The sequence below is a fragment of the Puntigrus tetrazona genome, chromosome 19 (genome assembly GCF_018831695.1).
Source record: "Puntigrus tetrazona isolate hp1 chromosome 19, ASM1883169v1, whole genome shotgun sequence".
In the NCBI taxonomy this organism is placed as follows: domain Eukaryota; kingdom Metazoa; phylum Chordata; class Actinopteri; order Cypriniformes; family Cyprinidae; genus Puntigrus; species Puntigrus tetrazona.
This window is the reverse complement of record NC_056717.1, coordinates 15,467,389-15,495,369: the sequence shown is the minus strand read 5'-3', so window position 1 is coordinate 15,495,369 and position 27,981 is coordinate 15,467,389. Positions and strand designations below refer to the sequence as shown.

Sequence of the window (27,981 nt, the reverse complement as noted above, 5' to 3'; positions counted from 1 at the left end):
AATTTGACACTAGAAATTCAACAAGGCTTTTATAAGTCAGTCAGGTAAGTACAAACATCATGAGGATTGTCAACAAAATTTTAGATTATGAGCCAACATTTTAAAGGCACATTTAAAGCACACTTGAAACATTGTAGCCTATGTCTATTAATTTACAGACTGACAAAGTGACTTACGATAAAACTACATTCAATAAAAGTGAAATAATGTAAGTTTTGCATGTCCATATAAAATATATCAACATATATTTTGTGCATTAGACAGATCTCCGTGGAATGGTTGCAAATACATACAGAATAAAACATGCATTTCTTTATTTTTAATACAAAAGTATTAAATCTGTATTAAATATTTTTTCAAGTTTAGTCCATACCCGAACAATAATAGGATGAGTCTTAACATTTAAAACAAACAAACAAACAATCCAGCACATTTTATTCATCTTCTCTGTGCCAGGATTTGTAACTGAAGAATGCACTACCAGCGTAACTCAGAGATACTAGGAATGCAAAAAACTAGAAAAGATAAAAAGAGGCAAGTGTTAAAAAAAAAATTATGCAAGTAAATTTAAAAAGTATTTTACTTTGAAATTAAATTTCACTTTGGAAAATGTAAATGTAACTACATGTTCTGGACAGGCGAGAGCATTTATAATAATCATAATTTGACCGCAAATTTATTTTTTACAGCCTTGCACAAACTCACCGTTGATGCCGCCCAACAGTTGTAATCATTACGACCTCTGACCCCCTTGTTCACCAGCGTTGCCTCAACAATAGCAGCTGACGTGTACAGTAAAGCAGCAGTGCAGTTAAAAATGAGAACCTAGGATTTCAGAGACGGAACTACAGTTAGTCTTTTAAGACAATTATAACACAACATGTTCCTTAACATTACGCCACATAGTTTTTCTAAATCAAATTACAGAACTATTACAGAACGCGTACCATCATTGTATTGTTTTTCTACAGCTTTGAAGAGACTGTAAAACTGCACAGAAGTGCACCTACCGCTGTAGCCCAGGGAACCTGTCGGATTCGTCCATTGGCCAGTTTGATGATGAGGAGGAAGAGGGTGAGAAGCCAGTAGAAGACGGTGACAAACATCACCCATCCAAATGGGGAAAATCTGAAATATTCTGTGCTTGAGATCAGCGCCCATACCAGCAGGCCCAAAATCTGAAAGAAAAAAAAAATCTAAATATTCAATCCTCTGGAATAGTGGCTCTTTTTAACCCCTCACTCCATGACTTTCCAGGCATTTTACCGGATAATGATTAAGGGTAGGTTTTTAAGGGTAAGGGTATATATATATATATATATATATATATATATATATATATATATATATATATATATATATATATATATATATATATAAATTGACAACAAACAACAGAAAAGTACATTTAATAAATATGGCAATATAAGCTGTAAGTTTTTATTAATTTAGTTTTTTTTACACTTTTTAATTACAATTTCAAAATTGTTTAGATTTCTTCCCCTTCTCCTTGAAGAAAAAAACTAAAAAGGTGATGAAAGAATATTAAGAAGCTTCTTTTAATTGTCCTGTCCCCCTGTTTGAGAACCACTGTTGTAGGACGTATGATCATTCATATATTTTACCATCTGTGTCTATATAGAGGTTTTCCGTTTAGTTTGTAAAAATTAAGTTCTGATTTCTAGTCTATAATATAGAAGTCTACAATAAATGAATAAACCTTAACAGAAAGTTACATCAATAAAAATAGCATTTTATCTCGCGTATCTGAAAAAAAGGTGTATTGGAGACTTGTTTTGATGAGCTGAGCTGAATTTAAAGTATAGGAGCAGAGTCCCTGCTTGTTCAAAACTGGGTTTCTGGGTCGTTTGGATCAAACCAGCCATAGATCTATTACAATCTCACTTCCTCTGCTACTCACTGGCCTTATCTTCCCTGCATTGAAACAGAAAGAGGAACACACACCAGAAATGAGTTTCACGGCCAGGTTCACGGTACAATCAAGAAAAAGTCACTCATTCATTTCTGTGCAGTTACACAGAAATGAATGAGGGTTGTAGGTTGGAATTCCTATTAATGATACTGTACACAAATAACATGACTTCTCCATATAAGTTTGCGATGGGGACTTTGCGGTTCACAGCAGCATCGGCCAGAAGCCCTCCAGCCATTACTACTTCCTTCTGAATGCATTAGTAGGCGTTAGTAGGCATTAGTTGCAAAACAGAGCATTTATCTTTCAACGACAAAAGGGAACACGTTAGACGTTAGAAAATACGCGATCAACTAAAATTAGCATGCAACCTGTTGACAATTAACCTGGTGATTTGGTGAGCAAATTTACACAGTGCAGTTTTCACAATTGCGATTTTAACATGTGTTTTAACACGAACGACCTCGGATGGACGCTATCTGAGTTAGCTAAACAGTGCCGCATAACTTCATTTCGGAGAGGAGAAGAGCCTACATTCGGTTGCCTGGCAACCACGCAGTCCAGCGCACGTAATGGCTCTCAACAAAGCGCTATTCTACTTGCGCAAATTCCAGGGGAAAAAAAAAATCAAAAGGAAGGATAAAAGGAAGCAAAAAAAAAACTAACAGCAGAAACGGTTCCTTCGCAACTAACTAAAAAAAAAGTTTTAGCCCGTTTTAGCTGAGTGTAAGTTTTAATGAAGTACTCACCACTTCCACGAAGATGAGGTATTCAGACAGGCTCAGCACGGACTGCTTGTCGTACCACGGGGTTCCTGCGCTTGAACTCCCGCATTCCAGGTAAGGGCTGCTCTCGGTGGTTATTACTGCTCTGGAGTTTGGATTCTCCGCCATAAATGCGCCCCAAACTCTTTCTGCTCCGCTCCTATTAAGCTAGTATTATCTCAGGCCGTTATTATAATTCTCCCTAATTACTTAACCCCACCGGCAGGTGCAGGGGACGGCGATTCCATACTTTTCTTAAATTCTAGCTCCGCTACAAAATAGCAAAAGAAGTGTTTATTTGCATACTGAGGTTTGCAGCAGGAAAGACTCCGCCCACAGACCGCCCCCATCCTCTGCCACAGCTCGCTTCCTCCAGAACTCACCTGATCAGGTTAGAAACTGCTGCGCGTGCGGGTAGTTACATTTTAATTGAATTACCTATTTAAAAATAAGTTGCTGTTGGGACTATAAATAAAATATTTGCGGTAAGTTGTGATGAATGTATGCCGCACAGTACTAAAGCGTCCAGTGAGGGTGAGGGTCACTGCAGATAGCGATCCCTCCGTTCTCCACTAGATGGAGACACAGTCAAATAAAACCTCTAGTCACAGAAATTACCGCAAATAGAAATGCACGCACTCAAAAAGACACGTTTTAGACAGTCTAATAACTATTGGCGCAATTTTTAGCAAACGTGTTTACAGAACAATATATAGCCTATATATTATATATAGAGATATTCAATATATAAGATATATTCAAATTATATTATATATATTTGGGGTGAGTAGGACAGTGTTATTTCAGTTAAATATATTTTTTTAATCAAATAATTCTGAAAACTGTTTTATAGTTTTTAACGTCGTTCAAAATAAAATGTTTTCTGAGCAGCAAATATTATGTATATTAGAAGGATTTCTGAAGGATCGTGTGACACTGGAGAGTAAGTACAGCAATAGCTGCTGAATATTAAGCCTCGCCGTCACAGGAGCAGGCAGAATTTTAAAATGTATTTAATAGAAACGTGTTATTTTTCAGTATTATTTTTGTATTTGATCAAGCAAATGCAGATTTGTATGAGCACAGGAGACTTCTATAGATTGATAGATAGTCAAAAAAATGTAAATACTACAACAGTGTGCCATAATACCATCATTTAAGTAATATAATAGCAATAATAATAATAATAATATACTATTTAGCTACCTTTGATTTTCTTGATATACTACTACTACAACTACTAATATACTATTCAGCTACCTTTTTTGATTAAATAATAATAATAATAACATTTTGTGATTTTTTTAAGGTTGCTCTTAGACTGGTGTGTCTCTAAATAATGGGATTTGTTGTTTGGATTCTTATAAACTCCTGCAGCTAAACTACTACACACAAACATAAAAGAGCACTATCTTAAAAGCTCCATTTAAACGCTATATTCTCTGTGCATGTGTGCCGTTTAAATGATTGACATAATTTACAGAAAAAAAAAAATCTTCTCTACTGCCACATATAAATGATTAATCCATTAATGTTCAGATTCATAACCCATATTATTCTGACACACATTCATTACTCAGTCAAATACTCTGTGCATGTGACATTTGTTGTATCAAATTTAATATTCCTCTTTGCCTTCTCTTCGCTGCCTTGAAGGCAGATTAATGAGAAGAAGTCTAATTGGCTGAAATTGGATTGATAAGTGGCTGCTGCAAATTTGCATAGAGAAAGTCATGAATTTTAATCTGTTTTTTTTCCTTTAAGTGGATATGTGAGATGCTGCTGCTGAATGCTCACTTAATAGAAAAAAAAAACCTCAAACTTTTCAGCTGATAGACGCCAGAAAGGGAATGAAAGAGGAGTACGGAGGAAAGAGCTGACAAATGTTTTGAATCCATCCTTCTGGGCTGGAGGCGTCCGTAACAAAACTTTCATAGACGAAATCAATTTGTACAAAGCGAGTGGGAACATCGGATGACATTAGCAAGGACAGCATTGATAATTTTTCACTCCAAAGGGCACGAAGAGCTCTATACATCTAGAAAACACCAAAGGAGGAGTTCGAATAACGAAACCTCATGTGTTGTGTGCAGTATGTCTGTGTTTGTGTGAGGTTACCCACATAAAACAGAGAGTCGTGTCCTTACAGGCCCCTCTCCCACCTGCGCCGAGACAACAAAGAAAAAGGATTTAAAGGGAAAAATGATTTAGCGTCTTTGAGTGGGTCTGAGAGTACAGAAATTAGTCTTTCTCTGAGATATAAAACAGAGAAGACAAATCCAAGGCAGAAACATGTCTAAACACACTCTCTGCGTCCTAACACATCACACAGAAGGGCCTTAATAAAAGAACACATAAATCAGAACTGGTCTACAGTGTCGCATTCAAAGCTGAAGAAATATTAAAAGCTGTTGTTGTAGTGCTCATTATTAAATTAAGGTCATACTCTGACTAAATCGTGAATCGTTAAGTGGCCTTAATAAAATGATTCAGAACCGCTACGGCTCTCGAAGGCTTCGAAAATAATGGCACAACAAAAACATTTTCTGAAAAAGTATGAGGATTTGACTGAAAATTGATAAACGTATATAATGAAATGGCAACATAAACTGAAGGGTAAAGGAACCCCAGGACACAAAAATAATATAGTGTTGCCTCATCTGCAGTTACTTCTGATATAATAACATTCAACATTCAATCAAGCATATGCCAAGCTTCAGTGATTTTATTAACCTCAAACTCAAAACATTTTAATTTAAAAGTGAAGTAAAAGAAGCATAAGTATGTATTAAAGATGGATATGTCTTGAGCAGGCGAGAGACAAAGAACAAGAAAAAAGGGGCCGTTCTCTTCTGTTGATAAATGAGCAGTGAGTGATTATTTTACAAGGCGGCAAATAAATGAAATATATATATTCATACTACTGCAGCAAAACTCCATCTCATTAATCCCTGGAAGAAATATTTGATAACACAATTCATATGCAAATAGGTTTAATCCATACTTAATCTGTGTTGGAGTTGGTGCAGGAATGATGTGTTTGTGGATGAATGTGTGATTGGGCTTGCTCTTCATCACTCAAATCACTGTGTCGCTGCAGTCCTTCCTGTTTAGCATTGACTTTGACAAATGCAGAGGAGAAAGACGATGCAGACACTTACACAAAACCCTGCATATACAAAGCTGTCAATATATACAGCAGTTACGCTATATTAAGCAATACAGTCAAAATAAATAAGATGGCTGATAACGTGGTGCTCAAGTGGCAGGTTCAAGTCAAGCCTGTAATACCCCAATCCTATCTTTCTTTCCTTAATTTAATGTCAATCTCTACTGTCCAAGTGCTAAGTCATCCCCTGAAATGAGGTTTATACAACATGCGTATTTATACATTTAAGTCAACAAAATATATGAATTATTCATACATTATTTAGATGCGCCTTTATGATGTGTTAAAAAAAATAAAATAACAAGTAGTTAAATATTTAAATAATAACCAACCCCCTGGATTACTTAAGGAAGATTTTATAATTATTAATCTATAATGGATGTATTGTGGTTAAAAAGTATTAAAGTATTTGAGTAAGTATATATTGATATATATATATATATATATATATATATATATATATATATATATATATATATATATATATATATATATATATATATATATATATATATATATATATTTATTTATTTTATTTATTTATTTTTTTCATACTTCATTTAAATGTCACTTTAAAACAAACAAACAGAGGCACATATTCATAAACTGTCCTGTCCTTTTAAAAACCTTTCTGTAGCATGTGTGTGTGTGTGTGTTATGGCCTCTAGAAGTCAACGACATTGAGTCCAGTGGCAAACTTTATTACCACTGTCTAGTGTGTGGGAGAGAGAGAGATTAGAGTCTCTAGGGGGAACCAGAGATCCCAGCGGCCCTCATTATCTGCCTATTTGGTGTCACTTGTGGTCAAGCATAAATATGTATTGAAAGATCAATGTTTGTGAGTGTGTGAGTGCGGGTGTGTGTTTGCTCAGTCCCAACATCACTGCTGGGCCTTTTTGCTCATTGAGACACAGGCCAGACTCTGTTTACTTCAAAGAGACCCTTGTTCACAGCCAAGAATTATGCCCATTAGTGTCATATTCATTTACAAAAACCCATTACAGTCTCTCTAACACTCTCTTAGGCCACAAACAACAAGAGCCACAGACCATACTACAAATTGCATTATTCCTTCATGACAAACATTGACTAGTGCGCAAATCGTATTAAGGTGCATATGTTTTCACTCAGGATCAAAGACATTTCTTTCATACGGGTGCGCGCTTTCAAAAATCACACATTTATTAAACCCTCTCTGTTCATTTCAGCGTTAGTTGCATCTCTTTTGCTCTGCAAATGGCCGCGTCTCGGCTTTTTGCTTAAAATAACTTGCTCAATTGAGAGTCTAACCAACCGTATTTCCCTTGGGAGAGCCGGAGAAGGCAGAAAGAAAGAAAAAGAGGAGAGGAGGCAGTGGACTGTGTTTTTCTTGGGCCCCCTGCAACGTCTTCTGGGAGCTGGAGGGAGTGTCTGGTCATCAAAAAGGGGCGTGGTTGCATCCAAGCATCAAAAAGGTCTCCAGTCCCCTGGGCTGAGGCCTCCTGTCCAATTCATTCGAAGAGCTGTCAGTCAAATGAATCGCCTCACTTTCAGACACTGAAGTGCAGCAGTTCTGTTCCCAATTAAATGATGGACTCTCTCCTCAACTACAACATATACATAAATGCAGCTGGTCCACAAAAGGGTCATTCATTAGTCTACTTTTCCCGTCCTTTGGGATTTTTGATTTGTCGAACTTCATAGCCCTTGGCCATATTCGATGAGGTGATCGAATTGGTTTTTCCTTTTTTTTTCTACTGGTGGTGCAATATATCTGGAGAGAAAACAGAAGGAACCTACAGAAGAACAAACTGTATCTATCAAGCATCATTTGATTATGTTTTTATGGTTAACTGATTAAAAAGTACCTGCTCCATGATCCTAGACGATGAGATTATATAATTATTGATTCATTCAACTGAGCTGATTTGTTCAAAACACTGATTCATTTAGAAATAAAACAAATATCTTTACGAGAGAATCTTTGAATATATTACCTGACCAATTCATTCACAAACACTAATATATTTAGGAGTTAATAACTGAATCATTCGATCAAATGATTTGTTCATAAACAGATTCATTCAGAAACAAAACAAGTGACTTCAGTCACCCGATTTGTTAAAAAATACTGATTAAATTAGGAATGAAACAAGTGACTATATATGTGTGTGTGAGTGTGTCACTAAACAATTTAATCAACTAATTTGTCCAAAAACACTTAATGAGTCACTGAATCATTGAATCAATTGATTTATTTCAAAATATAAATTCTTTGAGGAACATAATAAGTGGCTGTATTTAAGAATGCGCCACTGAATCATTCAATCAACACTGAGGAGTCAGTGCAGCGTAAACAAGTATCTTTCTTAATGAGTCATTGAATCATTCAATCAACAGATTTGTTTAAAATGTTGCTCTGAAAGATCTAAGGCCTGATTAGTTGATTAGAATTAATTTAATTGACAAATCAAAAATGAAAAAGTAACTGGCAACTAAGTAACTAGGCAATATTTTGCCTAGGAGTTTAAATTACTCAACATCAACTCCTGCAAAGAAGTTTGGGAACGAATCTTTTAACTTGAGCAAGTATGCAATGCCCTAGCAATCTTCCAAAACATCCTAGCAACTACATGGATATATATGTAGCAAAATGACTCAGAACACTTTATATGCAGCAGGACTTTTTGTCTGATTTATACGTGTCAAACACAAAGCTCAAGGCAGACATGAATTATTTCACGTATGTTACTCATGCAGATTACTGCGTGCAGGCTTGTAAGTTGGGCTTTCATTAGCAATAGAGATTTCACTGGAGACGGAGGGATTGTCAATCACAATGATCTCTGCTTGTGAGAAACATACATTGTCTTTGCTCTCTCACAAAGACACACACATAACTGAGCTGCTTATTAGAGCAGAGAGGGGAGTCTGGGAGGTCGTCGGGTCAAGAGATCACAGGTCACCGTGTCTGATTTCCCTGTGCACTGTCACGGGTTGGAGGGGGTGTGGTTTGTGATAAACCTGCCTCTGGCACTAAGACTGAGAATCTCTCCTAGCAAAGCATGATTGACACGGCTGCTGCCTCCAGCCTAGCTTGAGGGTTGTGAAGGTCACGTATACAGTATGTTTCAGAGAATCAGTACACACACACACACACACACACACACACACACACACTGCTCAAGGCCTGTAAATGGTGTCGGAGCTAAAGATGCACTGGGAATATGAATATGAATATCAGTTACATTATAAAGAATTTGCATATCTGCATGCATGATTAAGACTTCATAGCTGTAAAATACATAATCTAAGATGAAATAAACCAGTTGTAACTTTATCTAGGAAAATCCTCTTTGTGCTACTGTGCAAAGACAGGTGATATTCTAGTCTCACTTCTCTGAGGACCCCTTCAGCTGTCTAACTGCAACCTGCCCCCATTTTCTTTTCCTTCATTTCAGAGCAACAAAGAATCTACTTAACAGATAATTACAGCCCAAGGCTCGGAGAGATTAAGAGACACTGGAGAAAAGAAAGAGAGAATATCAACTGAAATTGAGTTTTCAGATTTTTTTCCCAGATATTATTTTTTTGATCAAGGCTTCTTCTTCTACTTCGTCTCATAATTATTATTTTTTAAATTACATTTTCATTAAACTATTACTTTGTGGCATTGCTGTTGTTATAAAAATAATAAACAATGATATTATAACAATAATAGTAAATATACATTATCTGTAATAATAATTATTATTATTATAATTATATATCATTATAAAATTATTATAATTAGTAGTAATAGTGGTCATTTTTTTAAATCAAAATCTCTGACCTTTGATAGACTTTGTGCACACAGTCTGAGACACTGCTGAGATCTCTATTCGAGCTCTAGAGGTACATTTTTACTCAAGTGAAGTCTCCTTACGCTTGCAACTCTCCATTTAATCTCGTGGCTGTCCAAGAAAAACAGCTGCGATATTATACAGATATCTCGTGTTAATTTTATTTTTTTTTTCTGTGGGTTGCCACTGGAGCGCTGACATCATTATTAACGACATCATCCTGCCTCATCCGATCTCTCAAGCTCTCGTTGCACAGATAATGAAGCTTCTCTCCTCTCGCTCTTAACTAAAGCGCTTGTACATTAGCAGAAAACTCAGCGTCTCTGGGTTTATCTCTTAGTTCATCTCTTTTATCTGAGTAAAAAGCAGGCTTTCATCTCCCTTTTTCAAGTGTGCGTCTGTCCCCACCCAGCCTCTCTGCTCAACCAACAGACACCTGCACACATGTGCACGGATGTGCGTGAGCGCCAGAGTGCCTGTAAGTGCCTCTCCTGCCATAAACCCCCTGGTTGCCAGGCAACAGCCCCCTTGCTCTTGTCAGAGCGGCTGAATAAGCATGTCTATGTGTGTGTGTGTTTATGGGGCTTCCCAACCTTTTATACATTGCAAGCAAATACTTAAACTGCAAACGAATGGTGAATCAGCCAGTGCTAGGATTGTTGTGTCAGCTAATCACTCACGGCAGCCCGGCTCTATATCGATAACGGTTCGTTTGAATTGGTGTAGCAGATTTTCTCTATGAGCGGTTCTGAATCAAATGGCATTTCCTGAAGATAATGATACCGACATTGATGGCGCTGGCACAATGCTAGGGTACTTTGGGGTTGCTAGGTGGTTGGTTTTTTACCTATTTTACCATGACAAAACATTACAAGCGAACCATTTGATGAATAGGACATTCTATCACAGTAACATTGGTTGTGAGAAACAGGCAAAGGTGGTCGCATTATTGGAAAATGCCAATATCCATGGCTTGATAATTGGAGAAAGGGAATCTCCGTGAACGATTCACCGATTCACCGAGTCCAATCATTCAAACCACTAACTGACATGAGTCATGAGCGAAGCTGTGTGATCAATCTCTTTGACTCACCACCCACAAATTCATTTTTCACGAAGCAAAAACAGTTGTTAGTTAAACTAGCCCAAACCATCGGCCTGTCTTAATACGACACACACCAAGCGCTTTTGTGTTGTGTTATAGTCGCTCTAATAATCTCTAATTAATCTCCTCCCACACCTCATGGCTCCAGAGGAAGAAACATGAACTGCAGTAAACTATTGTGCAGTTGACACTTGCCGTCTTCACAGCGCAGGGACTGACAGACACTAGATCACGATCCGTCTGTGAGCTTTGATCTCGCGGACTGTCTCTCTCAAACACACAGACATCCACACAGGTGTGTTGCCTCGAGGTAAGGGAGTATGTGGGAGGGAAGGTCAGAGAGTTCTTGGGCTGTCTGTCTGTCTCTCTCTTCATGTATTCTTCTTCGCCTTCTCTTTTTGGGATCTGATATTGTGAAAGTGTTACGGTGTCGATTAAAACATGTTTAACACTTTTGTTTTATCCACTAAACGTTAATTGTCCAATAGTGGACGTGCACGAGTATTCTTTCATTTACGTTTTTTATTTCTGGAATGAAAATGCTGGTTAGGCTACTTTTTAGGCTATCTTCCTTTACCAAAAAAGTAGCATACTTTTAGTTTATTATATTAAGTATACTTAAAGTTCAAGTATAGCCTATTTTTAAGTTACAAATATCAGTGTACTAAAAGCATACTAGTAAGTGTACTATTTTAGTAGTACACTAAATTGACCCACTTTCTATTTTTAAAAGTATACTTTTAATACGTATAACAGTAGTAAACTTTGAGTACACAACTAGTTTACATCAGTGTTTTTAGCTTGTACTGCAACTATACTAAATGCGAACAGGTGTACTGATAGTTTACTAATTAAATACTTAATACACTTTGAAATGTAGTCTCAGTAAACTACTTAGCTTTGTAGTTTTATACTGCAAGTATGCTCGTACGTTTTCTTTCAGTGAATTTTACATCATACTTTACACTGCTCTGTCCCCATTTAGGTATTCATTTGTATATATTTTGTTGCATAAATATCTGAACATACATAACATCAAAAGAAAGAACAGGGTATCTGCTTGTGAACAAAAATATTTTATTTTAGCTTCATACATTCTTTTCTTAAACAACTGAATGTGGGTACGTTTCAGAAATAAAAAAATGAACAACATTTGAACAAAAAGCTAAAAAAAAGAGTTAACATAGATGAAGTTGTCAGTATTACCGCTTAATTGGTTGACATTTTATTCCATAAAGTTACAGTTTGGATGCTGTTTTATGTCTGATGATCTTGTTAGATTACATTAGGAAGCATCTGTTGTTTTGGTTTCTTCTTCATTTGTTTTTTATTTATTTTTTTTTATAATTATGTAGACAAGATTACCACTGTATAACAATGAAAACATGGCACAAGTATAGCTCAAATATATTTAAGCTTTTTTTAAGTATAAGTCAAGTATACTTTTATACGTCATGTATACATTTTAAGTATATTTCTGAGAAGTAGCAACATAAAAAGACAAAGTTTTTTTTTTACTTTTCAAAAAAATATACTAGCACAATTTAAAGGGGTGTTAGCTAGCATTCTTGTGTTCTGAATTAAAAGTTTTATTACGCATGACACAAAATAATAATATTTGGTTCTGTGTGATATTTTTTTTAATTAATACTTTTATTCAGACACTTGTAATGTAAAAAATAATAAATCACACGAAAATAAAAATTTTAATTATTTAAAAATAAAACAAAAAAGTTGAAGAAACATCTGCATAGTCAGGATCTTTGGTTCCTGTACTTTCCGAGGCTCATATAAGTCTATTGTATAGACATGTTGCCCTGCCCCCTGTCCAAACTGGGTAAATCCACCCCCCTCTCTTTTTCTATCTGAAGAGGGGGATGAGTGTGTTTTTTGTGGAGGCGGTGAGGGCTGCTCAGCACAAAGCGCTCTGGCAAGACTTCAAACTACAGCCGCCGTTTGGCAAGGCCTCAGTGAAATTCCTCTCCCAAAAGGAAAAAAAGAGGTGGAGGCCGAAAATGGAGACGTTCATAAAACGTTCATAAAAGTTAAAATGCTTATGCATTACAGTTCATGTAATGGTAAAACAGTCTGCGTTTGTACAGGTATCGGGTAAACAAAAAACATGCAGAGCCTTAAAGATAACCTCAGACATAAAAGTACGCTTCCCTGTAAACATGTAATCTATAAAAAAGGTGATACATAAGGGCAACAGACTTCAACAAATCAATTAAAAAGCACATCAAACATGAGATTAATGCATCGTATCAGAAATTCTGTCTGTTTGAGTTAATTAAATCCAACTGACTTGAATCAGCCAAGCTCAAGACATCCGTTATAAGATAAACACGCTCTCTGATCTGAGGCTCATATGGATCCGATTTAGAAAAAGGGGGTAGCTTGCAAACCCATATGCGTGCACAAGTGCAGATTTCATCGCCTGCCCTCATCCCCACACATTCAGATAAGAGAACGGAAATCATCTCCACCCCTCTGAGGCTGATTCACTGATAATGAACCTTCAACTTTGATTTCACACAGACATAAGATGGTAAGTGGCCTCCAGAGAAGTGGAAATGAATGGCAGGGAGCAGAGAAGGCAAACTCTGACCCAACTTAACACATTTACGCTTATGGGCATCTCATAACTGCACATAATCAATATGGATTGTACATCGCAGTACTTTAAAAGTAAAAAAAAATCCATTGAAAATTTACTCAGACTGACATCCGTTAGTTTTTTAATCTTTATTGGAGCATAGAGCAAGTATTACATCACACCCTCTGGAGTGAATGGGTGCCGTCGGAATCCGGAGTCCAAAAACAATAAGACCAGTCCATTAATTATCATCTTGAAGTAAAAAGCCTCTTTTTTTTGTTAGAAACAAAATTAAAGCGATTTAATTTTAAACTTAAAAACATGAGTTCAGTCTATGATAAAGTTTTTTTCCAACCTCTATTGGTTTCTAAACTGTACTTGATCTGGACACAATTCTCAGAAAGCAGGATGTATAGTGCTCGTATTTTAGCCAAAAGCAATAGCTTGAAGTTTATACATTTAAAAAAAAAAAAAAAAAAAAAAAAAAACAAACACTGCATTGTTCTTCACAGGATGTTAATTAAGAGTTGTTTAGATTACTGTTTTTAATCAGTCGTTCAGGCTCCTTCTGGCACCCATTCACCGCAGAGAACCCATTGGTGAGCAAATGATATAATGCAAAAGTTTTTCCATATCTTTGAAGAGGAAACATACTTCAGCTAGATTTCACTTTCTGTTAAACTACTCCTTTAAAAAAAGTATTAAAAGGGAAAAAGAGCCAAACAATACAAAAACTGTTTGTTTTATGAACCTTTTATATTTAGGTACCACACAAACACAATGGAATAAAAGTCTTTTATTGATTAGCCATGTCATTATCCATGTTCCCAAAAGAAGCCACACAGGCTAACAAACAATGACGTTGCTTCAATAGAGAGACTACCTCCAGATAGCATAGAAAAAGATTTCTGTCTCTGTGTATACCTCATAAACCCCATCTACCCCCCACCCACGCTGCATCCACACCCTTTTTGGAACAATAGTGACATTGAAAACTGCTTCTCCTTGCTCAACTTTAAGCATTTTGTAAGAATGCATATAATTTTTTGTACTCCCAACAACCACCATTTAACTGATCATATAAAAAGCTACACATTGTTACACTTTCAGTCAGATTACATAGAACTGAGATTAGTGTTGTACACTAGCACGTGATAAAGATCCAGAAACCAATGAGGCAAGTCCACTACAACTTAACACTATAGAAGACAGACAAAAAAACAAAAACAGAAAACATGGAATACAAATTAAAAATTGCAGAAACAAAACAAACACAAAAGGATCAGGTTCAAAAACCAAGCTAGGGTCAGTACCATGAAAAGGCTTAAGGAAGAGAGAGAAAAAAAAAAAAAAAAAAAAAAAAAAAAAAAAGGTTAAAATAGTTCCATATTAAAAGATCCTTTTCATGTGCACTCGTCAGCATCCGCGTCACAATCCCTCTGTACTTGCATTTTTCCATCCAGGGCAAAAACAAAAAAGGGGTCGTAGCAATAAAGGAGATTGATATCCACCATTTTCCCCATTAGATATCTCCCTTTTGTCTGCGACAAGTGTGTGTTGTGTGTCAGGCACTTTCTGAAACACTAGCCCACCCTCTGGCAAACCTTCCACGACTTTTCAAATCACAATGCAGATTCATTCAACATACAGCTGCGGAGAGACAGAAATACATTAAAATGTTACATTTAAATTCAAACTCAGAATACGGAAGCTCAATTTTTATTGAAGCTCATCTTACATTCAATACTTGTAGACCATGAGTGTTTAGAGGTCCGTGTCGAACCAGGCCAGCTGATTGGAGTCTGTAGGGGGCAGGCCATCCATCAGGTCCTGAGCATGGCCCAAGTCGGGCAAGCCCTCTACGGGGTACTCTGCTCCAGGATGGTGGCCTCCCATCTCATGCTCCAGCAAGCCATCCATACCTAGACCATCCTGACCATAGCCAGAATGGAAAGAACGATAGCTGGGGTCTAAAAGAGATGAGAGATCGTGAGTCTTAGATATAAGTGCATAAATGTGTTATTTAAAATTTTATTTGTAGTTCTGTCAACCAATTAATTGCGAGTAATTGTGTCCCATATAAATGTATTATGCAAACAAACATTTGAGGTCAGATTAAAAAGTTAAACTATAAATTTTAAATTAGTTAATTAAAAAAATTATACATTTAAACAAATGTGATTAGTTTTAAAAAATGAAATGCTTGAATGGAGATGAAAAAAAAAAAAAAAAAAAAAAAAAAAAAAAAAGCCTTACCATCTGGTCTGTATCCAAGAGGCTCTCCCTGAGCACCAATATCAAGACCTAGGTCAGCAGTCTAATACAAAAAAAAAAATAAAATTTATGAAAGTGGATTCAGAGCATTAATGTTATTACAGCATTATCACAGAGCATCAATAGACAATCTGTACCTCATTCCAGGCCATGGGCTCTGTTCTGAAAAGAGAGCTGGTAAGTTCCACAGAGAGACGTTTCTTGTAGTCCTGAGGCTTATCCTCAGACATGCGGAACAGAACTGCTGCAGCATATGTGGCTATATAAAAAGATAAGTACAAGAGAGTCAAGATTAATGGAAAGCTTGTGTCCTAGACCCCTTACACCCTGTAACTGGTAATTCGATCCACACCAAAGAAATTGGAAAGATTTGTATACCGATATTAACAGAATGCGTGCGTTATAACCTTGTATGGTATGTCAACAGGGGGAGTCACTCACCCACTCCTTCGTTCCTGGAGTGCAGCAGCTCTGTGAGAGGAGCAGTGGCTCCTTCTGCCTCGATGGCCTCTGCAGCTTCCTTATCCTGAGCCAGCTCACACAACACTCCTGCCGCTACCCGCTGGATGTTCTCAATAGGAGAATACAGCAGCTACAGAGCAAAAGAAACAATTTAAGAAACTCACAGGGTTTACAAGATCATGATGGCATCTTGCAACTTAGCCGACTTGCAAGCAGGATATTAGCAACTTGGTCATACTTGTACAAATAAGGGGATGGTGTTGAGCCCCCTGATAACGATTCTGTTGTGTACGTCTCTGGCCAGGATGTGAAGTGCTCCAGTGCAGCCTTCCACAATCTCCTCCATACGAACTCCCTCCTGAAAATTACAATTAGCATAATTTTAACATTTTCCACAAGTACAGAAAACATCTACCAAACCCAAAATTCAACTCACCACAAACTGTTGCTGTGTGCCGCCCATTGAAGTTCGCCTTTGGGTGTCTTGGTGTGCCCTCACCAGCAATTGGACCAACCTGGGAATGGCACCCTGCTCACGGAGTGGTGCGTGATTGGCTGGGCACAGCGCCAGATTACGGATCAGACCAACAGTGGCCTAGTAGGATGTAGGAAGTTTCTCGTTAGAATGTGTAGTATTTATTTGTAAGTAAATGTCTTCCATAGTAAGAAAAAATTGAGTTCAGATCATGCACAGAAAAACTGGCCATTTACCTTAATTAGTGGCCAGTGTGAGGGTGGGTGCAGCAGTTTGACCACTACAGGCAGGCCGTAGTGAAGACGCACTGCATTCTGGGCCATCTCAGCATCTTGGTGTCTGGATGTTAGATGGCGAAGCGCGCAAACAGCAGGTTCGGTGATATCCTCTCTGTCACCAGCTCTGAGAACAGTACGGACCAGGGCTTCGATTCCACCCACTTGACAAACCATCATCTTGTTCTTGTAGTTGTTACACGTGAGGTTAGAGAGTATGCCGGCGGCACATGTGACCACATTAATGTCATCTGAAGCAAGAAGCTGAACCAGGGTGCCAAGAAGTCCTTCCATTCCTTCCTACAAGGCAAAATGTTACTTAAAAGTTGTTCAAACATTCATATCATGCTGAACTTTTAAATGGTTTACATGAATTTACCTGCTTGGTGGCAGCATCCGACAAGTTTCTCAGAGTCCAAAGGCAGTTTTGAACCAGACGCTGACTCGGATCAGTCAGGTGAAGACCAAGAGCCTGCATACCACCTAAAAACGCACACAGAAGTGCAAGATGACACACTGACCTTGAACGCATGCATAAATGGCACAACCAGAAATTAACGTACCAGCCTCAACAATTGCAGGTTTGTTGCTGGAGCACACAGACAACACCTTCAGCACACGGCTTGTGGTCCAGAGCAGTTTCTCATAGGTGTATGTTCTCATGATGTTGACCAGAGCTTGAGGTCCTCCACTGGCCAGGATGATCAACTGTGGCGGCAGGAGTTGAGGCAAATTAACATGAGAACATCTAGTACTCTCTCCTCCCCTGGTTAGCAAGACCAATGTTTGCAATGTACGTACCTTGCTCTCCTGGTTGCCGTATGCCAGGATCTGTAAGCAGTCTGTGGTGATGGCAAGGAATTTGACATTGGTTTTGTTGAGCAGAGCCACCATCTTCTGAAGTCCTCCAGCTAGACGGACAGCCATTTTAGCACCTTCCTGATGGAGCAGGAGGTTGTGAAGGGTGGTGATGGCATAGAACAACACACTATCAACAGGAGACCTAAAGAAAAAAAAAAAAAAAAAAAAAAAAATTGTGATATCAGTTTAGTGGAGAACTGGAACAAGTAGGATGGCACAAGGAAGGCTTAAACTCAGTGTCAAGTTCAAACTCAGGGCAGATTTTTTTGCTTTGTGCTATTACCCCAGCATCTTGACAAGGGCAGGGATTCCTCCTGACTTAAAGATGGCGAGGAGACCCTCTCTGTGATGGGACAGGTTGTGTAATGTGCCCGCAGTACAACGGGCAGTTTCTACATCGTTGGTATTCTGCATGGTCCTCACTATGGCAGACACCATCTGGGGAGAGCGCATGATAGCATGGCGAGAGGCCTCTTTCTTTGAGAGCTGGTGCACCATCACTGCGGCTTTGTTCACCACCACCTGGAAAGGAAGAGCGAATAAGGGGGAAGTGATGCTTGGCTACTTGTCATTTAGCAGTGCAACTGCAGTGACAGCTCAACCAGAGAAATCTGGAGTGAAGTTTCTAATTTGCTTGTCAGATGCAGATATCTTCCAAGGGTCACGTCAAACTAGTGATTATCTCCACCAATCTCAGATGTGCCAACAGGAAACCACTACCATACGCAAATAACATACAAAAACAAAACTTAAGATGATTCAGACAGCGCTGTCATTGCTTCAAACGAAGTCACTATATGGATAAAAATAATCTTAAAAGCTCTTTTTGCTAAAAAAGGTCTTCCATTTTTAGCTTCAGAAGAAGAAAAAAAATTCCCTGAAGCAGAAAAGCATGTCTTGTCAAAGGAAATTGCAATTTTAATGGCTTAACAAGCATGGAGTACGGGATGTTTCTAACCTGGTCCTCATCGTTGAGGAGTTTGGTGAGCTCAGGGATTGCTCTGGTGGCCAGTTCAGCATCATCTTGGTAGTTAATGAGATTGACAACAGCATGTTTGAGCATTTGGGAAGGCTCAGCCAGCCGCTGCACATTCGTGGGATGGGCAGAGTCAAACTGGGTAGAAGTAATCTGCATGCCCTCATCGAGAGTCTCAGGAAACATGGCAGCACGGACACGCTGTGCACGGGTCATGGCATACTGCCCATCCAGGTCTAGGAGAGAAAGTCTGTGATTAGCCAGACAGGAAGTAGGCAGGAAAAATGCAAGCCTGAAAATATCCAGTAAGAGGGGCTTCCATTTTTTCCTAATGCAAAGGCCATGTGACTAAAACAAATACTGCCACATACCTGCCACCTGCTCAGGTGTGAAGGGCTGGTTGAAGCCCTGCTCCCACTCATAGAGCACCTGGTTGTCCAAATCCTCCTCCTCAGGGTTGCCTTTGCCTGACAGAGATGGTGCTGTGGTGGTGGCCCCAGAATGAATACCTGAATCCAGGTAGGACTGCTGCTGCCAGTGGCTCACAGCAGCTTTACGATCCTGCTCCATGGCCATATCAAGCTCCATAAGGTCAGCTACAGGACATAAGACAACAATGTCAGACATTAGATCCAAAAAATTCTGTTTGGAAGGACAAATTAAAGTCTCATAATCAGCAGCAATGACCTCTGTAAAAGCTTGCCACCATTTTTTAATGCCAAATCAGAAAGAGAAATCTTAATTTTAGTGCTAAATTATTCCAATTACATGCCAACACAAAGAGCATTTAGTATTCTTAGGGATATATTAGGTCTGTAAGGGTTAACCAAAATCATTCAGTAAATAAACCTGTTCTTTATCAGCTCATGTGTGTTTGTGCCTGCGTCAAGCAGCACAGTCATTGGACAAACATGCTGATAAACTGACAAGTTAACTTAGAAAAATACCCACACTGGGTAGCCATCGTTGTGTCAATCCCTCAGCCTGAGCGATGTCCAAACCTGCAGAAAAACAACAAAAACAACAATTAAACCGATAAGACAAAAATAAAAAAAAAGAACAAGTCAAACATGGAAAGGTCAAGAATGAGCCCCATTTTACAAATTAGCAGCAACATTTGGCTATTCCCCCTCAGACACCAGCTGTTTTACAAGCGAGAAAGAGGCTTTAATCTACATTACAGACCCTAAAGGTAGTGTTAACTGTGGGAAACTCCCCTCATTTAGTCTGTAGAGTGTCACGCGAGAAGTCGAGAGAGGGAGACGGGACGGTGAGTCATCTTGGCAATGCCAGTAAAAACATGCTGAGGGGGTTAGTCAGCTTCATTCATCCAAAGCTGATGAGAACAATACAACATCAAGCACCACAAATTATGAGATTATAAAATAGCCTGAGGGCACGAAACCAACACTGATCTTAAGTTGCTTATTAGAATCTTAACTTAAAATCAGATTTACTTGTTTTGCTATTAAAGTGGCAAATTACACTATAGGTTGCAGAACATTATTCTGGAATAATGGGATAGACCCAGATTCCAAGAAAAAGAAAACAAGCATCACGTTTCACAATAAACATGGAACCAAACTGTTGAATTTAGGTTATAAAATAAATCAACCACTTAGTTGACTCAAGCTGAAAACTTTCAACTGATTCTATATTCAGGGGTGGGATGGGGGTTTAGATCACTACAGAAACAGATCAAGTAATTTGCAACCCACTGAAAAACAAAATGAACATACTCAAACATGTAGGGGGCATCGCGCAGAAAGGAAATGAATCACATGAAGTAAATATTAAGCCACCAACAAGACTGTTTACAATTAAGCACGAACTATTTAAGAAAAAAAAAATCTTGCTCAAAGCAGCTGGACTGAGTGCCACAATTGAACCCCAGGGGCTTCATGAAAGATTTTAAGTAGTGAGACTATTTTTAACTTGACAGTTGAAAAATGCAACCTTCATGTTGTAAGATGCTGCGACATTTCCAAGAGGTTTGTACAGAATGCCGACAGCATTATTCTGAGATTTAACTTTAAGAATGGTACAGCAGGAAAAAAAAACTGCATGGTTTTTAAAACCTTGGTTCAGTAAGCTCTTGTCGTGGTTTTTTAAAGTAGTCTCATGCTTACTATTATGGCTGCATTTATTAAGTTGCGATCCATGTAATAGTATGGTAAAAAAAAAAAAACACACAACAACAACAGTGAATCTAAAGGCTGGAATGATGGCTGCTGGAAATTTTGCGTTACATGATTCTTTAGAAGTCATTCTGTCTTGGTGACCAGACAAAAAACAGCTGTGCTCTTTAATAGTGGAAACTGAATTTTTTTTGCAGGATGTTTTGAATCAGACGTTCATTCATTTGAAGAAACAAACCAAAAACCTTAAATATCGCAACTTATGTCAACAATGTGCCTAATAGACCTTAATTTCTTAAAACTCTTAGGTGAACCTAAATCGTTGCATTGTGGTGTATAAACCATTTACAAACAGTATGCATTTACTAGAGAACATGTAAGTGTCTGAAGTTAAATCACAGCGCTATAATGACCTCTCCAAACCTCAGATGCCTGGAATTCTCCAGAGTCTCGCGCAGAGCCTCAGGCTAGTGATGCCAGTTCATGGGGTAGAGGACACATTTAGAAGCGTGAAAAGATGCCACAACGAAACGAAAGCTGCCAAGCATTTAGAATGTGAAATAAGTTTCCTCATGCTGGCCTCAAACCAGGGCAGTCGATTTTTATTTCCATAGGAAACTCTGTCTGCTTCAGGTCCAGTCTTCCTTCCTGCATGGGCCTTCAGTGGGCCAAGCAGCAATTAATGAAATGAGTCGAACATCTCTCCTCAGCTCAAAAAAAAAAAAAAATTTGATAGAAACTGGTCTAAATCAACACCTCTTTCACTATTAATCAGCATCAGATTAATCTCCTCCATGGAAAGAGGTTAATTAATAGCCTTACTGACTTGAGGGGACGTTTTCAGAGAATAAACAGAAAGCGGACAAGCCTTGGAAACGGAAACGCTGACAAAATCTGTCTTCCTGCTGCAGCGGAGAACATCAGCTTTCACATCCTGCAAGCCTCAAAAAAAGACCCGATATGCGTCATGATATCGGGGTTAAATGTAAAGTAGCCTACATACTGCAAAAACATGGGAAGAAACCAAAAGACTTGTTTCCAACTTAACTACACATTTGGCAACATTAATCAGTGTGGTAAACCCAGCCACAAACAAACATCTTAAGAATTAACTGAAAGAAGTGTCAATGCACAAGGGATCAATGCAAATTTTACGACTGTGAACGGTTCAAATATTAGCAATTAAATCCTAGTGCGAGACAAATATGGATTTTTGGACAGCCAATGCAGATAGAACTTAATAGGAAATAAAAATAGAAAATAAAGTGAGATGATATTCCAGGCCTTTTTTTATTAAATGAATGCGCATTTGTTCAATACTAATGGTGGATATGGAATAACATTCGCACTTTGATGTTCTTTTGTTTAAAGTTTACTTTAACAGCTCTTAAAGAGTAAGTTAAAAATGTTGAAAATACACAAACCGAGACAGAATGTGAGCCTCATGGGACAGAAATAAAGTTTCTGGTTAAAAACATGGTTAATAACGATAATTACCAAATCCCAAATATCAAGTAACATACGGCTGATGATTAAAAATCTATGCATACAGTGGCACTGGGAACTTTAATAACACAAAGTGTGAGGATAATTTACACACCACTAAAATTATTTTAAAGCCATTGTGCCCAAAACTGTATTTAAAAAAAAAAAAAAAAAAACACTAATAAATATTGTAGACTTTATAGATCGCTAAATTTAGGGGTCAGTTATGACAAACTTAAATCATTTTACTATTAATTATACTAATACACTTAAATCTACTAAAATAAATTCAGAAATCTGACATTTGCGGTAAATCTCGAAAACCTATTTCAACATGCAAAAGGTACTACATGTGCTTTGGCAACTGAAATCCTAAAATCCACTAAAGCACTGAATTAACGAGTGAAGAAAACTCAGAACTTAAAAATCTGACATTTGAGGAATTTGATATTCCAAACGAACAAATGTGTCAAGCGAACTGAACTTCTATCAATGTTCCACGGTCACGGGTGCAGAGAATCAGAACACAGCTCAAGTCACATGCACTCCAGAGCTCTTGTGCTAAATTGCAACCCTCTGCAAGTGGGTTAAGTGCTGGTTCTCAGCTGGATGAGCATCCAGGCTGTCTGAGAACAGCTTTTAATGATGAAGCTGCAGAATCAGTGTCATCCAGTGTCACCAAAAGAACCACCTTGGTACGGCATTCTAAAGCACTACTGTAGCAGTGCCATTTCAACATGACCTCCAAAATATAACTTCAAGAGCTGCTTTCACATACAGGTATTTACAGGAAACCTCGCTTATGATAACATCCTGCAGTCAGCGCTGGACATTCCTTTCCTGTGTGTGTGTGCGTCTGCATGACACAAGATACAGCACTTCAAATACGGGCCTGGACTAAAAGACCCCACTAGCAGGAAATACATTGCTGTGAAGCCGTGCCAATGTTAATAAATTAGGCTTTTTAAGGTGCATGTGAAGGCAGAGAGATGATTTGAGAGCAAACAGAGGCAGCTGCGGTAGTTTATGCAAAATGCATGTGTAGTTCTCCACAGTGGTGAGACTGACCTGGAATTAATTTACCAGACAATAAACACTGAAGGGAGTCAGACACAAACTTACAGGGTTTTCCTTGCGGCACCAGTCAGCATTCCATTCGGGGCACACAGGAGGCGGACATTCAGACGAATCACTGTGTGATTACGGGACGGATTTGGAAACCGAACCTTCAAAGTAAAGGAAGGCCGTCTGATTAGCTCCCTTAATGGGCTCATTTAAGGTTTATTCACTGTATCCTGTTAACACAAGCTAAAATGTTGCTGCACTGGGCAGGTGCAAGAAAAGCTATTTACAATTAGTGCTACCGCTGTCAAATGATTAATCATCCAAAAATGATTGCTTTCATAATGTGTATAGTGTGTAACAAATATGAGAACAAACTTATTTTGGATGTGATTGTTTGGCAGAGCTATTTACATATAATAGCCATTCAAGAAGCATTTTTTGGTAGTTTTCAGTGGATCGTCCCTTTAAGACCATTTATATCATTACAAACTCTGTTGATGCAAAACCTTAGCCTCGGTCATGACACAAAATAAGATTAAGCAAAACGTGACGGCCCCGTTCACACAAACAACTATTTCTTATATTTTCAATTCCAAGCAACCCCCTTCTCTCAATACAAATTAACAATATACCACTTTTGGCAAAGTCATGCTGGTTTGAAACATAAGGGCAAGTGACAAGTTTTGTTTTTGGGTAAACTGTTCCTTTAAACGATCTTTTGTTGAAAGCGTTTGCTACAAGTCTACGAAGGCGAACACGTATAACAAGAAACGTGTCCCATTTTCTAGAAGCAGCATGAACGCATCCTCAGTAAACAAGCCCAATTATGCTCCCAAGGCGATCGTTTTCTTGTGCTCGTCCATAAACGCGGCATTTCTGCGTATTATGGGAAACCGAGGTTGTTTTCAAACAAGACTGTTGCGGGGATTTCCCACACAGGTACGAAACCCAAAATACGCTCGCCGCTAAGAGCGCGACCACACGCGCGTAATCGTGGAAAAGTTTCGACCTTCTTCAGTTTCCACCGCGCACTCCGCCGTCGGACTTTAGCTCCGCCTATACTTCCTCCGGAGACGCACGCGGCGGCTGATCTGAGGTCAGCTCCGCCGAGCCTCTCAAGGTGGGTACGTCTAACTAAAGTGTGTGAAACAGCTGTTCCGGACTCTGGGAGTAGAGAAACCCGAGCCCCTCCTGAAAGCACGCAAGAATTCGGCCATCGGGGCCTTTGTTTCGAGGAAGAGTAATGGACCCTGAAGTGTTTCGAGTCCGTTTAAAAACTAACTTACAAACCGGCCTATCGGATGACAGCGAAATTGACTAACATCCCAGCAAATCTGCGGGGAGACAAAACCAGGACAATTCATGTAAAAAAAAAAAGGCTTACCCTTTTCCTGACAAATCATGGATATGGTCTCAAATAAAATTGACAATCCATCCAACAACACTTTTTAAGAAAACAACTTTAACTTACATAATATAACTCATATCAACCCAACGTTAGCTCACTTCAAACTGACTTGGGAGTTTCACGTTACTTTATGTACATAGTTATGTAACAGAACAGAAAATATTTTACGAAAAAGGAAAAAGATTTTTTTTCCGTTATCGCTAATTGATAAAACGACTGCACGTCTTGCCGACTTCATTTCATGCGACCGACTTGGCAATCTTACAGATCGGCTCAGTTTTCATTATTATTTGTAACAAAAAAAAATACGTTACACAAATAAAAGTTCCCCGGCACGTCTGACGACATAAACTGTTGAAGCGGAGGAAACTAAATCACGATGCGGTTAACAAACACAAAAGGTATACTTTTTTGTTATTGTGAAAGCCAACACGGGGAGTCCCTAATGAAATCATGCGTTTTCACCAATATTGTTGTTTATCGATTAAGACCCGCTGTTAGCTCGCTGCTCGAGCCATAGACCTGAATGAAAGCTAACGTGAGCTAACGTTAGCCAGTGCTTGGGGAGCTACCGTAAACAAACACAAGAGTCAGTGAGCCTCGTGCATAACCTGCAATTTATGAGGAAAACGGGTATAAAATAAAAAGCAAAAACCTAAAGAGGCGTTTTAAATGCTCAGCTCGCGGAAGGTAGATCCAACCTCAGGTCGAGCGTGGAAAACCCTGGGAAGATCCTCCCGATGCTCCAATCTCCAAACTAACGTACTGCGAGTTGAATCGTTCCGCGTTTAAAAACGCTTACCTGAAATCAAGAAGATGAATCCCTTTGTTTGGCCGGCGAAGCCTGACCAACGCGTCGGTATCCTAGTAGGAATGAAACAGCCAAGCCAGCCGGTGAGAATCCCGGACGGGTCGCTGTTCTCCTGCGTTAGCGGTGCGGCAAACCTTCCGCGCTGATGTGAATCTAGACCTTAAAATGGCGTCGCTCAGACGCAGCTCTTATACGAGGAATGCAGTTCGTGTATCCTACCGCATCCGAAAAACTAGGGCGCAGCAGCGGCTTAGTCCGGCATGAAGCTAAGCGTCAGTATTATGCGTATAAAGTGACAAGCGATAATCATAAATACTTTATACATTCACAGTACCTCGTCTGAGGTCTAGATGTTTTTTGTCGACACGGGGAATGTGGTATGCGCGGAGTAATATAGCAGCTACAGGAAGGGCGAGGTGCGTCCATTAGGTTGGAATGTGGGTGTTTTGAATGGGATGTCGGGAGCAGCTATACAAAGGTAACGTTTGTATTAGGGATACAGCAAGCACCGCTCATGCTGCAGGATGGTTAACTTAAGTTACCGTTTCCCCCTTTTTTATTATAACTACGTTTCTTTTAACATTTTCTACTGTTTTGTTAATTCATTAGGACCAAAGAAGCACTGAACGCTGTAACAGTTTGCTCATGCAGCAGACTTCAGCTGTCACTGTATATATTTTGTGATTTATAGACTGTTCACCCTTTAATTTAACTGGAATAATTAGTCAGTTTAGAAAAAAACAATGTTCTTTTTACTTCAGCAAATGTTGCTTTGAAACTTTTTTTTTGTGATTTTATTTAAGGAAATGTGATTTCCTGTTTACAGAGGCAGTTAGCGGTTCAGTACAGCATAGACTTCAAATTATAAATGAACAAATGCATTAAATAAGATAATAGCTGAGACTTACAGACTTAAACAGCAGCTAACACTGAGAGTGGTGATTAAGGGTGTAGGTTTAATCACTATGTATTCTGCAGATTGTGTGTGTGTGTGTGTGTGTGTGTGTGTGTGCACTCCTCGTTCATGTCACTATTCAACTATTCACTATTCAACATGCAGAAATAAATAAAAGTAGCCTATTTAGCAAAAAGGACATCATCAATTTCCCTTAATATAAATGTTAAACAGCAATTATCTACAGGGGACGACAAGCGCCATAACATTTAACAGCAAGTAAATATGCGTAATTTTTATAGGAATATACAGACTGTAAAAATAGCACCTTTGACTGTTTACATAACTCGCCTCTGGATGGATGCAATTTAGAGGTCATATTGTTTTTTAAGCTCTTCACTTAATTTGTGTTAGCACATTATTCTTAAAAATGTCATCAGTTTATTAATTAAAAGCATTAGTGTTTGTAAGTGCTTGTGTGTGTTTCCATATCACCCTCCAATGGTAATTGTGTGTGCAGATTTTGGGGAGTGGCCACACTAAGTGCTTCTGAATGGTGGGAGTGCCCTTAACAACTTTAAGTGCTTTATGCCTTTCATCAGGCCAACCCCCATGACCCGCTCCAAAAACAGACAGGATCTCTTATATTACGGGCCTGTTCACCTTAAGTGAATACATAAATAAAACTCTAATTGCATTATTAGGAAAATGATTTGATTTAAAACTGAACTTAGAATTTTATTATAATTTAATAGCATGTAAAAAATTACATGCCGCTTTATATATATATATATATATATATATATATATATATATATATATATATATATATATATATATATATATATATATATATATATATATATATATATATATATATATGAAAGCTAACCGTTTTTATTTAGCTGTTTTTTTTCCTTTTGGTAAGAGGTACACCTCACTTTCTGTTCATGCTGAGAGTACCAGGTGTGAGGTAGTCAACCAAAACTCGAACAGTCATATTTTAATAACCTCCTCCTGTTCCCTATTTCCCTAACACACCATTCCCCAGTACACTTGCCAAATTCACTGCGGCCTACAAAATCTGTGTGTCTGCTTTCACGGGCAGATACAGAAACAATACCTTAGAAATGAATTGATTTTGTTACATCTTAAAATTTAGCTTTGAGCATTTTGGGGGGTATTTATTTATTTATTTTACACCGGAGCGGATCTGATGCCTTTTTAGCATCAACCAAAAGTATATATTTTAGTATGAACCGTTACAACATTAAAGTACAATTCTAAAAGTAAGTTTAAAATCCATTTAAAACCTAATCAACAATTTAAATATGAAATGTAAATTGAAACCGTTATAAAATAATATGAGACATAATCCATGATTCATTAATTTTTAGGCAATAGCGTACAATTGCTGCAAACGTATTTTGTATAACTATTTAACTGTACAAATATTTGTTTGTCATAA

At 38.2% G+C, this 27,981-nt stretch overlaps 2 protein-coding genes across 3 annotated transcripts; both read right to left on the bottom strand.

The window, feature by feature from the left end:
- Nucleotides 1-3: 3 nt before the first annotated feature.
- cmtm8a (CKLF-like MARVEL transmembrane domain containing 8a) lies at nucleotides 4-3,010 on the bottom strand. Its single transcript, XM_043217263.1, has 4 exons — nucleotides 2,683-3,010; nucleotides 1,011-1,178; nucleotides 706-825; nucleotides 4-515 (listed from the first exon to the last, which is right to left on the bottom strand). Exons 1-4 carry the CDS (start codon nucleotides 2,824-2,826, stop codon nucleotides 435-437), a joined length of 513 nt encoding a protein of 170 aa, XP_043073198.1. The 5' UTR covers nucleotides 2,827-3,010; the 3' UTR covers nucleotides 4-434.
- Nucleotides 3,011-14,169: 11,159 nt separating this feature from the next.
- On the bottom strand, nucleotides 14,170-25,786 carry LOC122323726 (catenin beta-1-like). 2 transcript variants are annotated; one of them, XM_043217790.1, is made up of 17 exons: nucleotides 25,610-25,786; nucleotides 23,457-23,560; nucleotides 19,663-19,712; nucleotides 19,083-19,307; nucleotides 18,694-18,947; nucleotides 18,019-18,257; nucleotides 17,676-17,877; nucleotides 17,438-17,582; nucleotides 17,254-17,357; nucleotides 16,836-17,174; nucleotides 16,561-16,719; nucleotides 16,363-16,482; nucleotides 16,104-16,254; nucleotides 15,800-15,921; nucleotides 15,645-15,705; nucleotides 15,127-15,358; nucleotides 14,170-15,038 (listed from the first exon to the last, which is right to left on the bottom strand). In XM_043217790.1, exons 3-16 carry the CDS (start codon nucleotides 19,673-19,675, stop codon nucleotides 15,153-15,155), a joined length of 2,340 nt encoding a protein of 779 aa, XP_043073725.1. In that variant the 5' UTR covers nucleotides 19,676-19,712; nucleotides 23,457-23,560; nucleotides 25,610-25,786; the 3' UTR covers nucleotides 14,170-15,038; nucleotides 15,127-15,152. The 2 variants fall into 2 exon arrangements, with proteins under 2 accessions (XP_043073725.1, XP_043073724.1); XM_043217789.1 differs by lacking the exon at nucleotides 23,457-23,560.
- Between the last annotated feature and the right edge of the window lie 2,195 nt (nucleotides 25,787-27,981).